The sequence below is a fragment of the Alligator mississippiensis genome, chromosome 5 (genome assembly GCF_030867095.1).
Source record: "Alligator mississippiensis isolate rAllMis1 chromosome 5, rAllMis1, whole genome shotgun sequence".
NCBI lineage: Eukaryota > Metazoa > Chordata > Crocodylia > Alligatoridae > Alligator > Alligator mississippiensis.
In genome coordinates this window covers 51,528,749-51,545,715 of record NC_081828.1, presented here as the reverse complement: position 1 = coordinate 51,545,715, position 16,967 = coordinate 51,528,749, and the positions used below count along the sequence as shown (strand labels likewise).

General features: G+C 45.7%; 2 protein-coding genes across 6 annotated transcripts in view; one reads left to right on the top strand and one right to left on the bottom strand.

Moving 5' to 3' along the window:
- LOC102567885 (ADAMTS-like protein 2) overlaps window positions 1–3,315 on the top strand; it is a 36,515-nt gene extending 33,200 nt beyond the window's left edge. For all 3 annotated transcript variants that reach the window (XM_019500238.2, XM_019500236.2, XM_019500240.2), the window contains 3 exons: window positions 5–181; window positions 2,420–2,564; window positions 2,675–3,315. In XM_019500238.2, the coding sequence (XP_019355783.1) occupies window positions 5–181; window positions 2,420–2,564; window positions 2,675–2,793 (441 nt within the window). In that variant the 3' untranslated portion in view covers window positions 2,794–3,315. The remainder of the gene's footprint in view (window positions 1–4; window positions 182–2,419; window positions 2,565–2,674) is intronic.
- Window positions 3,316–3,482: 167 nt separating this feature from the next.
- The window catches only part of LOC132243292 (protein FAM163A-like), an 83,920-nt gene continuing 70,435 nt past the window's right edge, over window positions 3,483–16,967 (bottom strand). For 2 of the 3 annotated variants that reach the window (XM_006276820.3, XM_019500234.2), the window contains exons 2-5: window positions 14,462–14,556; window positions 10,806–10,828; window positions 8,519–8,633; window positions 3,483–6,822 (exon numbers count right to left, since the gene is read on the bottom strand). In XM_006276820.3, the coding sequence (XP_006276882.1) occupies window positions 6,430–6,822; window positions 8,519–8,611 (486 nt within the window). In that variant the 5' untranslated portion in view covers window positions 8,612–8,633; window positions 10,806–10,828; window positions 14,462–14,556 and the 3' untranslated portion in view covers window positions 3,483–6,429. The remainder of the gene's footprint in view (window positions 6,823–8,518; window positions 8,634–10,805; window positions 10,829–14,461; window positions 14,557–16,967) is intronic. The other variant, XM_059728364.1, reaches the window with a different exon arrangement.

The window sequence follows — 16,967 nt, the reverse complement described above, 5'->3', positions numbered from 1 at the left end:
CCAGTGTGATGCCAGGTGTGGCCGTGGGATGAAGACTCGGAGTGTACTTTGCGCAGGCCTGGAGAATGGTGTGTATAGGGAATATCCTGAAATGCGCTGCGATACCTCCCAGAAACCTGAGGTGCAGGCAGCCTGTTTCAAGAGACCTTGCTCTACATGGTTCACCACATCTTGGTCTCAGGTAAGGTTTGAGGGAAAGGTGATAGGTAGTGGCAACGTGTAGGGGGTGCACGTGCGCTCCCTGAGAGCACCAGTGCACCCCCTGACTGGCAGACACCTTGGGTGAATTTGATATCTTTTATTAGACCAACCCAAATAGTTGGAGAATATTTATTAAGCAAGCTTTCGGGTTCAAAAACCCTTCGTCCAGCGAAGGAAGTGTCAGCAGTTGGTGTGTGCTCTTCCTGGATGGAATGAAAAGTAAAGAAGCCAGGGGCTGGGCTGGGCTGGGGAGTCAGTTGCCAGGCAGATTGTAATGTATCAAAAATCCAATGTCTATGTTTAGTCCATGATCTCTAGTATCCAGCAGGTTGATGAAATGGAGCTCATAGGCTCGTCTCTGGGAAGTGTTGTGTAAATTTCCCTTGAGGATCAGGACTGAGAGATTGGAGAGAGAGTGGCCCTCCTGTGAGACACGTGCCCCCACCAGTAATTGGGTATTTCTGTCTTTGATGGATTTCCGGTGTGCGTTCATTCTGGTGCACAGTTGTTGTCTGGTCTCTCCTACGTATTTTCCATCAGGGCATTTGGTGCATTGGATGAGGTATATTACATTTCTGGAGGCGCAGCTGTAAGATCCTGGGATGCTGATGGCTCTGTTGTGGGGTGTAGTAATAGTGGGGGTGGTGGAGATGTGTTGGCAGGTTTTGCATTTCTTGTCATGGCACGGTCTGGATCCTTTTGGTGTGTTCTGGGTTGAGGAAGTTTGCTTCTGGTGATGAGGTTGGCGAGGTTCGGTGCTTGTTTGAAGGCTAGGATGGGTGGCTCTGGGAAGACCTTTTTAAGCTGCTTAGGCAATGAGCCGGGGGGGCAGGTGCCCCCCCCCCCGCATGAGCACCAACCAGGGAGCAGCGCTCCCAGAAGTGGCTGCAGCCACTTCCGGAAGTGGTTGCAGTGATCGGCCAGGGGAGGACCACCCTCTTCCCTCCCCTCCCCCCATCAGTGAGATTGGCTGCGGGGAACACCCCTCCCCACTCAGCGAGGTTGGCCATGGGAGGCTACCCATGGTGATAGGTACTGAAGGCTCTGTAAGGAGAATGGAGAAAGCAAATACAAGGCTTGAGGAGAGGAGAGGGGAGGGAGCTGGGGAGAGGGAAGGAGATGGTGGAGAGTGCTGTAGCAGAAAAGGCCTAGAAGTATGAGGTATTGAGGGAACCTGGGGAGAGGGGGCAGAGAGGATGTTTACGTTCCTGTTGGTGCCTGTGGCACAATTAAGTCTGATGGAGAAGGTAGCATAAGCCTTTTGAGGTGAGGATAGCCCCAAAATTTGGTGACCATCTCCCTGAACAGCACAAAGAGACATGCAGGAGACAACATAAGCTTGTGTGTGAGCTTTGGGTTAGAAACAGGGACCTGAGTGACAGCCCTTGGGACTGAAGTACTCTGTCCATAGAATGGACAGCAACAGGGTAAGGTCCTATATAGCACCACCCTAGCCTGGAGGAGGGACCCTTCCTCAGGCATGGGAAGAGAGCTCCGTTTCGGAGAACACTCGATATAAACGTTGGAAGGGTGCTTTCTCCAGTATGTTTGGAAGGGTGCTCCCTCCCAGGTAAAAGTTTCCGAAGATACTAAGTCACCAAAGAGTCATCAGCGGTTACTAGTTTGTCACTGCCTGACTAAGACTGGAGTCCCAGCCAAAGTGAAATCTTCCATGCCCCATTGTCAGTCTCTCCAGTTTCCTTGCACACTTTTGTCACTGACTAAGTCCTGACCTGTTTCTTAGCTGCTTCGGTCCTTAGTTTTCTAAAGTCCTCTTAATCTGCCTGCCCTAGGGGGTGGGCAATCTCTGCAGGCACTCTACAGAGTAGTAAATTAGTAGTAGTGGTAAATTAGTTACCTTACACACAGGTAAGTTAGTAACAATGCTAACCCATTCGTTCAGCTTCTGCAGATCTCTGGCTGCCCTTGGTGACATTCATGAGCTGCTAGCCATTACACTGGAAAGGAAGGATTTCTACTTGTGTCCTAATCCCTTAGGAATACAGCAATAGGGACAGGGAAAGGCAGAGGGAGAACACTAGTCTTTACTTGAGCTCCATTAAAATTCTGTATTATTGATGTGATGTGAGGCTGTCTGGGGACTAAAAACTGAGTCTTGTAGGAGCTCCCTCTATGTCTTGCTCAGGGCCCAAAAGAACATACTGAGCTGATAGAAATGTAGTGTGCTCACAGCTGTATCCCTTCTTGGTCCTGACAGTGCAGTAAGACCTGTGGTGCTGGCGTGCGGCTGCGTGAGGTGAAGTGTTACCAGGGAGAAGCCCTGGGCCAGGGCTGTGAACTGGGTTCCAAACCTGAAGCCAGACAAGCTTGCCAGCTCCAGCCATGCCCCATAGAGGCCCCAGGTAAGATGGGGACAGTCTCAGAGGGTGGCAGCCTTGAAGCTGTGGCCAGCTTAGTCCTAGTGGAGAATGCTGTTGCTTTAACCTCTTCTGTGGATGTTTTCACTCCCCAGAAGAAGACTGTGAAGACAAAGTAACAGCCAACTGTATGCTGGTGCTGAAGGTGAAGCTGTGCTCACACTGGTACTACAGGAAGGCCTGCTGCCGGTCATGCAGGAGTCGCTTGCCCTGACTGCTGCCTGACCACACTTCCCTTTTGAGACCAAGGGGCAAGATTCCCCCTAGAAAAAGACTCCACAAAAAGCCTTTTCTCTGTGAAAGAAGCCATTGGCTTGGTCACTGAGCCAATCCTTGTAGAATAGCCTACTCAGAAGGATTTCTAGGACATGTAGCAACCACCGTCCCTTCTTGACTAATACGACTTACCTGACCCATTAAAGAGAGATCATCCTGTCCCACAAAGCAACCAGAAACATAGTAATGGGGGAAGTTCATCCCTGCTATCAGTCATCAATGAGGAGCACTTCCTTTTCCCCACCACTCCAGTGATTTCATATCATTTCTCCCAGCTGGGTCCATGTCCGGCACCTCAGGGATACGAGCAAAAAGTTCTAGCAGAACATGGGTGGGCAGCTGTCCCAACCACCAGCAGTAGCACAGATGGCAGCAACACCATCTGCACTCAGCAATCCTCTATCCACCAGGTCACTCCAAGCAAAATCATTCTATGTCACAATAAAGAGCTAAACAAATATGTATGTTTCCTGGGCACCTGTTTTTGAGCCAGAGGGCAAGGGGATGGCATGGATGGGAGTGAGGAACACATATCCTAAGCCACATCCTGTGCAGGATTGTGTAAAACTTGCTTTGTATAAAGCTGCCCATCACCAAAAAAAGAGAGCACGAGCATGCCCATTTTGTATTTCAAAGACCTCATTTATTACTGACATTCAATCTGGATCCACAGCTGAGCAACAAAGATGTAGAACAATAAGAGGAGAAATCCTAAGTAGAAAACTCAGACTTTCCCTCTCTACTCCCCACCCCAACCCCTAACAGCCCAAAGTCACATTTTGGACACCCATTTTACTTGTATATCTTGCACTTTTGCACTCGTGTACATGTTCCAGTACAGTGAAAAATGTGACGGGGATCTTCATCGTGAGCATAATAACCAATCTGGGACCACAGCATCAGCTTCAGGGTCACATCCGCTTCCTAGAAAAGCTGGGTTCACACTTAATGTATGTACAACAAAACAGACTACAGCTATCCTCCTTTCAAAGGTGTGTCATTGAAACTATAGACTAGCATATACTGGGCAGTCTTGAGCTGAATAATTGTCTTTCAGAAGTGAGAGCATTGCAATGATGGCCAATACACCAGGGAGGAAGAGGCTGAGCACCCTACTCACCTGAGACCACCAATACACTCCAGAACCAGAAGTTCACTAGAATGGCTGTTCTTGTTTCCAATGTCTGTTCTCAGGCCTGTCAGGGACAGATGGCTCAAGAATAGGCAATGGGGATGATTCCAGTGCAGGCTTCTGTGTCTGGAGCATACCTGCAGATTCAGGAAGGTAAGGTATACCCTGCTGCATCCTCACTGGGATGCACTGCTGCTGTGGTATAGACACATCCTTAATCTCCCTGGGCTGGCCATTCAAATTAGGAGGAAGGTATTTGGGGGCTGTACTGTAGAGCCTTGTTGGCTATAGCAAGCCCAGGGGATGCAGTTTGACCACTTCAGGTCTGGTAGAGGCTAAGTTCAGATGGAAGCCAAAGTGCATCCTCTGCTATGAAAGGATAGGACTTGTTGAGTTTGCCCAACAAATGTCATACTAGATACTACAGTACCAGGGCAGTGCGCTGGTTGGGACAGGAAGGCAATAGAAACTGGGTTATTGAACACTAGGGGTCAGAGGGCTTTTGTACTGTAATCATTCCAGCAACATTACTTGCTTTCCCACCCAGGTAACTGAGCGGAGGGTTATAGGGCTTCTGGAAAATAAATACCCTACATAGGGGCTCAGTGAGGACTGTACAACTCAGGGTCCAGGGACAGCATGATGCCTTTCAATGCTAAGCCTTAGGTTCTAATTTAGATGACTCTGGGAGTAATGGCTGATCTACAGGCAATGCAAAATGGATCATGTCTTGGTTCAGGGAAGGCAGCCTCCATGCCACAAGAAACACAATCCTATTTAGCCCTGAGTTGTTAACTTGTTACGTTTTATCAGAGATCCCAAGGAATAAATAAGCCCAAATCTGAATAATCCTCTCATGACATCAAGTGGACCTTCCAGGTCCAAGCAGAACTACATAATACTTCATCTGTGAATGAATAGGGAAGTTAAGGGCTGTCAAGCCAGCACTTTTTACTATCTGTAGATTGACTGATAAACTGTAATAGAGATCGCACACTCTTCCCAAATAATTCTGCCCAAATAAAACCATATGATAAACACACACACTTGTTATCGTTACTAAGGATATTTGCAAGGATCACTTGCAGTCCAGGCCTATTGCCTACCTGCAGAGAGCACGGCTGCCTGCTGTGGGAGCAGCGGTGCGTGACGACAATATACTTTTAGTCATTTTCACTTTGGTCTAAAGTGAAAAATAATCTCCACATCAATGTCATAGAAAGCAACATGGATGGTTTATCTCACTTGTCAGCCTTTTCCATACTGTGACTTGACATATTAGCAAGGGAGACAGGTTTGGGCCTTCCTTCTAGCCAGAGAGGGAAAGGTCATGACCTCCTGAAAATCTGTTATCAGCTCAAGCTCTGGAGGTTGTGAGAACAGGGTTGAGAGCACAAGATGTAACTGGTCCCATCTCTTGCTGTTTTAAGCAGAGTTAAATCACACAATCTTTTGCAGTTTACGAGCAGATATGGATCTCTAAGGCTTTGAACACTGCCAGTGATCCAAACTTCAGTTATTTAAGATTTAAATAAAAACTTTGCAGTTGTTATGCCCCAAAGTTAAACCACTCCTAAGAAAGTTTGTGAAAACTAAAGGATTGTTTTGTCAGCAGAGCAGAAGGAAACTTCTGTATTGTTAGCTTTTGCAAGTCATTTTAGCAGTACCCTTTTTCTCCCCCCAACAATTATATAAACTCCACCTTCCCTTTTCCCTGTTCTTCTGTGGGTGCAAAGACTGGACTAACTAGGGAAAGGGTGTCCTATTTTATGTTCTAATACAGATGCTAGCATTCATTTGTAACTAATATGATACAAGGGGGAAAATATCAAATTCTCTGTTTATTTGTTTTTCCATTTGCTTTCACCAAACAAGAGCATTAAACCTCCCGGCATATTGATGGGATCTTTATCCTCTTTCACCTTCCTTTCTAATGCCGCAGTTTCTGATGAAAACAATAGCTCCCAGGGAATGCCATGAGTCTCTGAGTGTGCTCGGTTCATCCATACAAGAGGCCAGTGGTATTGCCTTGAAAAGTGACAGGTAGGGTTTGCTTTGTGTAGACACCAAATACCTCATTATGGGCTCAGGGAAGCCTGGGAGTCACGAGAGTCTTTGATAATTAAATTAGTTTGTACTGTACGTAGCCCTCGTTAGACAAGTCCCTTCAGGAGACAGAGCAGAGTAATTACACTTGTTACGGGTTTAGAAATTACCATGTTCAACATCTTTGTTCAATGTTTCTCCTGTTCCTCCCACAATAGCTTACAGTGACCTGGGCAGTTCAACATCAGGACCATGCTAGGTCTTGGACTTGATTGTCCACATTTGCTAAAGGCCTCCTCTCTTTTTGCAGGAAACCTCACAGAAATGAATGGAACACCCCCCCCCCCTTCTCTGTGGGCATCTTATTGGAGCACCCTGCAATAGTGACAACAGTGATTATACCTCTGTACTAACAGCCCTAGGGTTTGGAAAGGTCTCCCGAACAATTCCATGGTGGGTCACCGGGTAACTTTGGAGGGTCGCCATTTTGATGGGATGCCCCATTTCTTTGTAGCACGTGGGTGTGTAGGTGATCCTCTCACCACCGTTTCGCACCATGTCAGCAGTCCGTATGTAAAAAGGGGAGCCATAGGGGGAACAGGTAGGGCAGTAGTTATGAGCACCCTGCTGGTTAAGCTCGGGGGGTGGAGGCACCGGGCTGCCCTGTCCGTCCATGATGCGAGAGTTGCAGGCATTGCAGGTGACAAAGTGCGAGTGAGTAGGGAGATCAGGCTCCTCCTCCTCTTCCTCCTCCTCCTCTTCAGGTTCATCTTTCTTGCAGCAATAATACTATGCATAAAGGAAAGACTTTGGTTAGCGAGGGGATAGTGTTCCATCCAGATATGTTTGTGTACATAGCACCACAGAGATTTGCTCATCCTCACCACCTGGGACACAGGGCTCTATTTGAAGACACTTTTTGGATTCACATGCTCATTTTCTACCTCCATGTTTCTTCATAAGTGAAAGTTTCCCTTTCAGCCAAGGCTGACGAGGAATGTTTGATTACAAGGAATTCCACACACACAACTGCACTCCTTCCAGAATGGTGCAATCTCCCATTGCTCTCTATGTCATTTGAGGTCACACCGTGCAAACAGCTCGGAGGCCATTTTGAGAAAAGGGCCTGTCACTGATTGTTCTCAGTAGTGCAGAAGCTACGGGAAGTTCTTACAAATGTCTGCACCTTCACTTTCACCGAAAACAGTGGAAGCTCCATGGACATTTCAAAGGAATGTTTTCCTTGAAGGCAGCATTGTGTTGTTAAGATCGTTGAGGACACAACTGTCAACGGGTGCTACATTTCTTAACATTTTAAAAGTAAATTTCAGTTCAAAGTAATGAACCAATTTACTCATAAACTATCAGAAAACACACTGTTTACTCAACAAGTGTTCGGCGAGGACATGCTGTATTGTTCAGGTGCATCAAAGCTGTGGAATTCTCAACTTGAAGTGTGACACTCAATTCAAATAAAGTGTAACCACAGGAAGTAGGAGGGGCATATCCTATAACTAAATTGTCCTCCATTTTAGATTTCCCCCCCAACAACTCCCCATAGAGCATAAAGTTGAAGCAAATATGTTTTCTTTTTTTGGGGGGGGAAATAATTGGGTGAAAAACAGCATGAAGAGAAGAAAGAGAAATGGGAAAGATGGCAAAGGCTAGCGTAGGGTGGGCCTTTTGTACCCAGACTCCGATTAGATAAGGGAGGATGGAAATGCTAAGTTAACTAGTAAGGATTATCTTCTCTAATTTTCTGTCTCTCAACCACTTAGAGGTTCTGTAATGGTGGCTCTGGTGGGACTGGATTCTGCTTAAGAGCGATGGGTGAACCGAAGGCAGAGAGTGAAAGAAAGGAGGAGAGGGAGAAGGTGAAAAGAAAGTACAAATTGAAAGTGATCCAGTGCAGAGTGAAGAATAGAATGAACCTAGAACAGAGATGGGGAAAGAAAAATAACTTAAAGGATTGGCATGGGGTTATCAGAGAACAGGTTACAGTTGCCTTATCTGCACCAGCAAGATTCATTGTGCCAATAGAGCAGTCAAAAGGACTGCCTTAGCTTTTGCTACTAGTTTAAAGTCCCTGTGGCAAAGTTGAGGTGTCATAGCTGAGTCCTCATCTCAACTCACCTCTTCCCTTGACCCCCTGTCAGCATGCCGTCTGCGTTGGGAAGACAGGGTTGTCCCAGAAGCCAGCTTGGAGGCTTTATAGCTGTGGAAGATCCCTTCTGCCACACAAGTTCTTTGCAAGCCAGGTACCAGCAAGTAGTTCAGCCACTCTGAAGTGTTTGAGCAGTGCAAGGTAGTGCAAGGGGAACCACAAATTTTAATAACCCAAACAGGGATATGACACAGATTAACTATGACACCAGTCCTATGTCCCATAGCAGTAGGGTTTAGAACAATTCCTGACAGTGGTCCTGAAATTCACTCGTACTGTACTAAACTGTACAGGTAAAGAACCTCACATGTAACCACTTACCTGTAGTCTACAATAACAGAGCACGGCAATAATACAGAGTAGGATCACCGTCGCTAGAATTCCGCCGGTGATAACAACAGTTCCTGCTGTCATCCGACCGATTCTCCATCAAACTCTGAAAGGCAGGACAAGGAGAGGAGTGAACTAAACTCAAGGGACCTAACAACAATCAGCATTAGAGCCAAAGAATCAGATTTTGCTGCTGCTACATATGAGCAGCTGCTGTTGACTTTAAACAGGAGTAGGGTGCATTAAGTGGAAGTGGTAGAAAGAGAATGAAGTCAGTCCAAGAGCACACCTACAGAAGGAAAGCACAGACCGAGGCATTGTGGAACAGGACGTGTAAAAATCTTCAGGACTAAAACTGCTGACAGCAGATGCCATATCTCACTTTGGTCTCAGTTACTGCTGTGCCATAAGCAACTAAGCTGATTTCAGATATTATTCCAAATGCAAAGCCCAAACTAAACTTGCTAAGAGAGTTGCTTAGGTTAGGGATCTATGGCCCAGCTCTCAGTGACTGAAGGCGAATACATTCATTTTGTTCCAGGACATGTTGTGTGATAGTTCTGGGATTTTTCTGATATGAAACAGAGGTGGGAAGCCCTGGAAACCAAAACTTCTAAGCATCACGCAAATTGAGCTGAGTCCTGGCTGGTAATACTGCATCTGAAATGAGTGTCATGTGAAGGATCACTGTCTTCCAGAGCTAGCTCCACAGTGCCAGATCAAGCACGAGTACTGGATGTGTCCGGAGTGGGCCACGGGTATGTCTACATTGCCAGTCACCAATTTAAATTAGCTAGTTCAGCTACAGGTAGAAGTCAAGCCACAGCGGCATTAGCATGAGCTGCAAAACCTGGCCAAGAAGAGGGGTAAATGCTAAGGTTTGCAGCCTGCACTGAGCTCTATGGTACCATAGCTACACTGCTAGCAATACAGGATCTGTCTACCCAGTTCAAAGCTAGCTTGTATGCCTAGACAACAGCGCTGGCACTGCAGACATATCGTATATTGCATGCCTACCCTCCTTCTCTCCGAGGCCAGCCGTGGGGACTACAGCCTACTTTCAGGCCCAGTCACAAAAGCAGTTTCCAACCACCAGGACAGAAAGGGAAGCAGTGGCAGCGGGTACTCCCTGTTCTACCTGTGATTTGGTTAGTCATATCTGCATTTTTGTACTATTAACTCCTGTAATTCAAAGCAACATCATACCCTGCAAAACACCTGCAGAGAAACAGACTCTCAGATGTATACTCACCACCACCATATCCCTGCTTATGTGCTTGGGAAGCAGTCTTCTAACCTTGAATTTCTTCCTTTTACTAAGCAGAAGGACAAGAGCATCTCTGACCCAAGCCCTCCTTGATATCAAGCCATCTCACATTGCTTCCCCAGTTTGGTACTTCAAAGAAACATGGGATCCTTCTGTCCTGCACCTACCCCAGGACCCATTACCAGTCTGATCTCACAATCCATGTGACTGAGCACATTTAATTCAAGTTTCCAAGCGACTTCCCAAGGATCACTTGCCCAGCCCCAAGACTGCAGCACCATTAACTATGTGATTTCAAGTTCTTCTGTCTTACTCCCTGATCAGCTTCCCTCCTGCAGAGAAGCAATTTGGTTTGCTGCTCTTTTGGATGAGCCAACTAGCTTAACATTTTCTTCACCCTTCCTAAGCAGGCCTACAAGAATAAGTCTTCCTTCAGCACATCAAACCCAAAGACCTCCTGCTTAACACGGAGTACACAAACCACATAGAAATTACTGACCCAGTCTGCGAGACAGCAAGTTTACAGCTGAAAATAAAACCCAATTCCCAAGAATCAGGTCCCTCGTGGATTTTGATCTGTATGGCTTCAGCCTATGCCAAAGGCAAGACTCTCTGAAACAGAGGCTACATCTGAAGTGGGACTGCATGAAGAAGTCCTGATCAGAAGCAAGGGCAAACTGAGCTTCCTCCAAACTAAGCTTCAAGTATGAACTCTGGGAATGTGACACCAGATCTGAACCCAGATCTCCAGTGGGTAAAGTCTAAGGGGACAGACTCGCTTAGCCTCAGAGCTTTTGTACTCCTAGTCTCCAAAGAACAACCCTTTTTTGGCTTGAGATTTATCTCATAGTGTGTAGCATAACTGACTTGAAGTCAACAGCAATTCTATTGGGGCTCTCTCCTGGGGTAGCCTTCCACATGTCTGTGGCAGGTAGTTGCCACCCACCACTAAAACTGCCACAAAGAAAGTTAACAACGGAGCTGGAAAAAGGTTAACAAAGAAGTACGTACGTTCAGGGAAGGGTGCACTGGACCTGCAAGAAATGGGAGACGCAGATTAGCCCATACTCTTTTGTTACTTACTGACAACTCTTTTTGAAGCTGGAGGCCTCTGGAGGTGGTCCTTCATTAACTTGATGCCATTGCTGCATTGGTTAGCAAGGACACCATGCCACAGAGCACCAGAGACCAGGAGTCCATGTGCAAATCATGAAACATTTGTCCTCCAGAATTTTTGCAAGGAAAAAAACCCCATGGCACTTTCCTGCAGTTCTGCTGCCCAGCAATATACTTTCCAATGGCTGTGGTGGCAACATACACTGCACAGATACTTACTCAGGAGCTCCCTTTATCTGAGTGCCTTCAGGGATGTGAAGAGGGCAGGGACAAGGCTGGGAAAGTAGGCCTGTGCAAAGCGGCTAGTATTCACTTCAGATTCAGTTTCAGCCGATTCGGGGGACAGTGATTCGATTCGGTGATTCGAATCACTGTCCTGATTTGATTCAGCTGAATCTCCAAATCAGCCAGGCCCATCCCCTGCCCCTCTCCCAGCCCAGCAATGGCTCCCTCAGCTCCCAGCACTTTGAAAAAAAAAAGGCCCAACTCAGTGGGTGCTGCCGGGCGAAGGGTGATCCCTGCTGCCTCACGCTACATGGGGGGCTCAACCATGAGTCCCCCGACCCCCCCCTCGCTCCCCCAGTCCCCCATGGTCCCCGCCCCCTACTTACCAGTTCAGAGTCGGCTGCAGCTCCCTGCTGCAGCCACCGGGGACTGCCCGAATCATCAAAGCTCTCTGAATCTTTGCCAAAGATTCGGAGAGCTTTGAAACAATTCAGACCTTTAAATTGGCCCCCTGATTTGATTCAGATTTGGAGATTTGGCCACTGAATTGGGCCGAATCTCCTCCAAATCAAATCGCCACTGTAAGCTTTGCACAGCCTTATGGGAAAGGCTTTGTGAAATATGTGCAGTAGTAGCAGACTATAGTAGATGCAGGGTCTACTGAAATCATGAAGGTGCATGACAAAAAAGCTTTGCATCTGCTGCTTCATGGCTCTGTGGAAAGGATGTTCCCTCTTTCTGATTCGTATGAATCCCCCTCACCTCCCTCTCTGTGAATGCCCTGTCTCGTAGCTAGGGCACAAGCTGTGACAAAGATTTAGGTGCACTTTAGGGTGCATATTTTAGTGAATCACTGAAAGTCTGGAACTGTGCATTTAAGAGGGTGTATAAGTAGCCTCAGTCTATTGGCTGGGAAAGTACCCGTACCTGCAGCCTGGTACAAACTGTTAATGCACTAGCAAAAAGCAGCACTGCATGTCTTGCTAGGTCCTATTTCAACTATTGAGCAGACTCCCAAGACAATCTTGTTTAAGATTTTTCTTAAACAAAAGACGTAACTGTTTAAAAGCATTTCAGTTTCTACTGCAAAAAAATGCCTTTAGTAGTGCAACTGGCAATATTTTGCATTTCTAGAGTGCTGTTTCCTCAGAGCAGCTTCATGCACCAGATCAGTCAAGCTACACAACACCCTCTGAAACAGGAAAGGATTGTGCAGATCAGGGAAACTGAAGCTCAGAGAGGGACAGCAACTTGTCTAAAGTCACACACCAGCGAGATAGCAACAAGCCAGAAACGCAGATCAGGATTCCCGACGTCTAGGCCCCTGCTCTGATCACAAAACACATGGCCTGTTCCTTCTGCTTTTCTTGATTTGAAAGAGCAGACAGCTGGACATTTGTGGAAGATCAAACAAATGCTGTAAGGAAATCATCGAGCAATGCGTGAATCGCTACATAAAAACTTATAGCCAAGCTCTCCATTGCCTTGCATCTGAGTAGCTTTACCAAAAGTCAACATGAGCCCTGGGCACCATCCTGAGGGCAAAACTCGCCTTTCCAAGTTGTCAGTAGGAGTTTTCAGCCCCAAGCATTACAAAAAGGTATTAAATACCCAGGGAAGCAACATTTTCTGGTTGTGGCTCCCAGGCACTTAAGAGTAATTGTGTGTCTCGTGTGAAAAAGGCACAGCATAGTCTGGGATTACTTAGCTTCTATATTTCTAACATTTTTGTACAGCCTCAGGACAGCCAGTGCTAATATTTTCTGTGCTGTTCTCACAGTAGCAGCCAGGAAATAAACCCCACCTCACTAATTTTAGCTGTAAGACCATCCTTCTGTGCATTTCATCTACTGCCTCATGAGGAACTCCAGAACGATCTTGCACAATTGAGTGAATAGGGAACTAAATGGCAGATGAAATTAAATATAGTAAGTGTAAAAGTGATGCAAAATACAGGTAGTGTATGTATAGTTTGGGCCAAAACAACCCAAAATATACTACGCTATGATGGGCTCTACATTAGCTGTTACTACACAGAAAAGAGATCTGGGAATCATTGTGGACAATTTGCTAAAAACACCAGCTCAGTGCTCAGCAGCCATCAAAAAGGCAAACAAAATGTTAGGGATTATTAAGAAGAGAATTGCCAACAAAATGATACCATTATAAATACATGGTGCATCCACACCTTGAATACTGTTTCCAGTTTTGTTCCCACACCTCAAAAAGGATGTAGAAGAATTAGAGAAGGTACAAAGAAGAGTAATAAGGATGACTGTCAGTATTGAGGGGCTTCCATGTGAGGAGAGACTAAGTGGCCAGGCCTATTCAGTTCAGAAGAAATGCTTGAGGGGGGACCTTACAAGATATGAAATAGTAAAGAGAAAGTAAATAGGAATTTTATTTACTATCTCTTACAATACCAGAACTAGGGGTCATAAAATGAAACTAAAGGTAGTAGGTTTAGAACTAACAAAATAATTTTTTTTTCCACGCAACAAGTTATTAAAGTATGGAACTCAGTGCCACCAGATGTCATGTTGTTTAACCAGTTTCAAAAAGAGATTGGACAAATTCTTGAAGAAAAGGGGCATCAGTAGCTACTGAACATGAGAGTTAGGGATACAGCCTCTGAATCCAAACTTCCTAGACTTTAAATGCTGGAGGTGGCAAGTGGGAAAATCTTGGTCATACCCTGTTCATTCCCTCTTTCAGCATCCCCCCTGCCACTGTGTGACACAGCATACTGGGCAAGACAGACTGATGGTCTGACTCAGTAAATGACATGTCTTGTATGTTCTTGTGCCTCAGGTCATGTGGTGATCATCTTTAATCACTACATTGTACCAAATATGGGCCCCATGTCACCATGTCACAGTGATTGATTCTCAGACCATAGCTGTTGAGCCACAAGCTTCTTCAATTTACCACCAACAACACTGTGCAGAAAGGTTTTTTTATTTTTTAGTGCACAAATTCAGTAGGTCTTCCCTACAATGGTGAATAATTGTGATACCCTTGTATTGCTATCTATCGCTCTATGTCAATTGTGGTACAACTTAACTGATGTGCTATACAACTTTTCCTGTGGAATTGGAGCGTGTTTACCACAATTCAACTACCAACGTGTGTTTCTCTTGCTCTTTGGTTAACACTGGCTGCTCTTGCAGCTTCTGAGCAGGCCAGGCCTCTGTTTCTGATATATATGGATAAAACACATTCTCTTTCTCACTATGGCTCACAGAGGCTCTTCTGACCACACAATCTAACTTTCCACAATGCAACTAGAACAAACTGCATGTTGAACAGCACAGCTAGACACTTACACTGAAAATAGCTGAAATGGTCACTGTCCCATAGGCCTGAGAGAAGATAACTGGAGTTGAAAGGTCCACATGGCCAAGAGTAGATGTGTTTTTCCCTGAGGGAGAAAAGAAAGGGGAAACAATCCATTAACCTAATTTTGTTTTACAGTAGTGACTTCCATCCTTCCTTTAGACCACTGAGACAGAATCCAAAGACCAGACTGAGTCCAGATGTTTGGTGCCTCCATGGCTGTAGTTGTGTAAATGTCTGAGAATTAAACCCAGGTCTCCAGTGTGGTAGACAAGGAGTCTACCAATGAACCACAGGGGACTCCTACAGTTAACTTGTAAAACTACAGATACGAAGGGTCCAAACAGCCCATGGGTGTATTATGGCTTTCTGATGAAAAAGCGATGCCTTCTGCCTAGGGTGCCTTGTAGCCATCCTATTATAAAAGAGTCATCTTTGCCTGCAGTCAGTGTAATTAAATAAGCTGTTTTACTAATAAGAATTATATCATCAGATTTTTCCCTTGTTTAATTGCCCATGGTCATCTTTATTTGTGTTCACAAATCACATGTACCTCCACACTCTCTTTAGAGGAAAAGCCTATCACTGGCCTAATGAGAGAACACCCCCCCCCCCCCCCCCAAGTTCTGATACTGTAATTCCTAATGAAAGCAGAGTTCCTGAGGTCATACTTTGCAAAGTGCTCAGGGTCAATAAGCAAATAAACCAAGCTCCTTAGGAAAATCTGTCCCTGTTGAATGGATCTCCGTGAAAGTTTTGGATTACTCTACATATTTTTTTAAATATCAAAAAGGGCTATATTGCTCATTCAGTCATGCCCTTCTGCAAAAACACAGGGCAGAGCATTTTTCCATAATTCCTGCTGTGCATTATTGAGGAATTGGACGTATACAACCTACCGTTTATATGTGAGCTGTATGGAATGGTGTAGGGTCAAAGGAAAGATGGTAAAAGCTCACGTTCCCAGGACTTAGAACGTGGGCACATCACAGTTCTGTCAGCAGAACACGAGTTCCACAGACAAAATGATTAAGTGCAGATAAGGTCTAAAATATCCTGGCTTTCAGCACAAATCCATTTCACATTTCCCCAATGCAGCCTTATTTCAGTAACTTGGGAAACCCTGGACACAGCTGGTGCAATCACATTTAATTAACAATCCCCGTTGCAGCCCCCCAGGAGCAAGCTAATTGATAGGGACGCCAGTGCCAACTGATTTCCATCCAATTGGATCTAATTAAGCCCTCTCCCAATATTCATTAACTAATGAAATTGATCAAGTGAGGTGGCAGCTCAGATAAGAGAAGCAGCTAATTGGGCCCTTAACATTTCTGCTGATAAGTGGCATGGGGATGGTGACCAGAACCAATCAGACCCATCCAGATTCACCACAGCCCTGGGAGTGCAGCAGTGCAAAATGCAAGTCTTTCCTCCTGTTTTTAACTTATTGCTCACCATGCTTTTGTACATTCAGCTCAGGATATTATGCAAAAGGGCAGGGCAGCCAAATGTTCCATCCCAATATTGGAACTCCAAGACACCGCCATAGGACGATGGCACTGCACATATGCTAGGCTAGTTTCGCATGTATCTGCTGTATCCAGAGGGACATATGAATGGTCATTCAGGGGACAAATCATAATATACAGTATGCATGATGAGTTGGGCCATAGCTTGTTTTGAACTGAAATAGGACTGGGTGTGACAGGGCTGGACATAGGCATGGGCAAACCGGGTGGCTGCCCAGGGCCCAGACAGAAAGGGGTAAAAAGGGCCTGAAAGGGGTAAAAAGGGCCTGAAAATGGTAATCTTTTTCTGTTGTCCAATTATTATTATCATTATCACTGGCAAAAGGGGGGCCAATGCTAAAAGTTCACCTGGGGCTGCCAGGAGTCTAGGTATGGCACTGGGGGAGTGGGGAGAAGGGACATGGAGAATTTGTCTCTCTGTTTACTGCTAAAGTATCCCTGACAGGCGACTCTCCTAAAGAGTCTTTGGTATTTCCCATAGAGATGTACCAGCTGCAGCCATTTCCCAAAGGAGGATATCTCCAGATACTCCCTTAGGAGAATTCCCCTGTTGCTAAATGTAATTTAGCTGAGCATGCTAAATGTATTGCTCAGCACACACAACACTTCAACCAATCACCCAGGCAATGGGAACAAAATGGAACAAGAAAATGTGAGGATGCGGGAATTTGCAGGGATTGACTAGAAGGATCGAAAGGAATTTTTAGGCTCAGTTACAGAAAAAGCCCCAACAGGCAGAGATGAGAGACTCTGGAATTGTCTTTCCAGGAGATTTGGTAGAATTCCATTATTTGGATTATGTAAATATTGGACTGGTCAAAGCACTATTGCACAGAGCAACCCTGTAATAGCCACTGCATGGAAGAGACCCATTTGCAGAGTTGGCTGGCAATTCCCCAGTGAGGTTTCTTCTTTCCAATGGAAAATTCCAATTTGTTACAAATGAAGGGCCTATCTGTCGACCAGA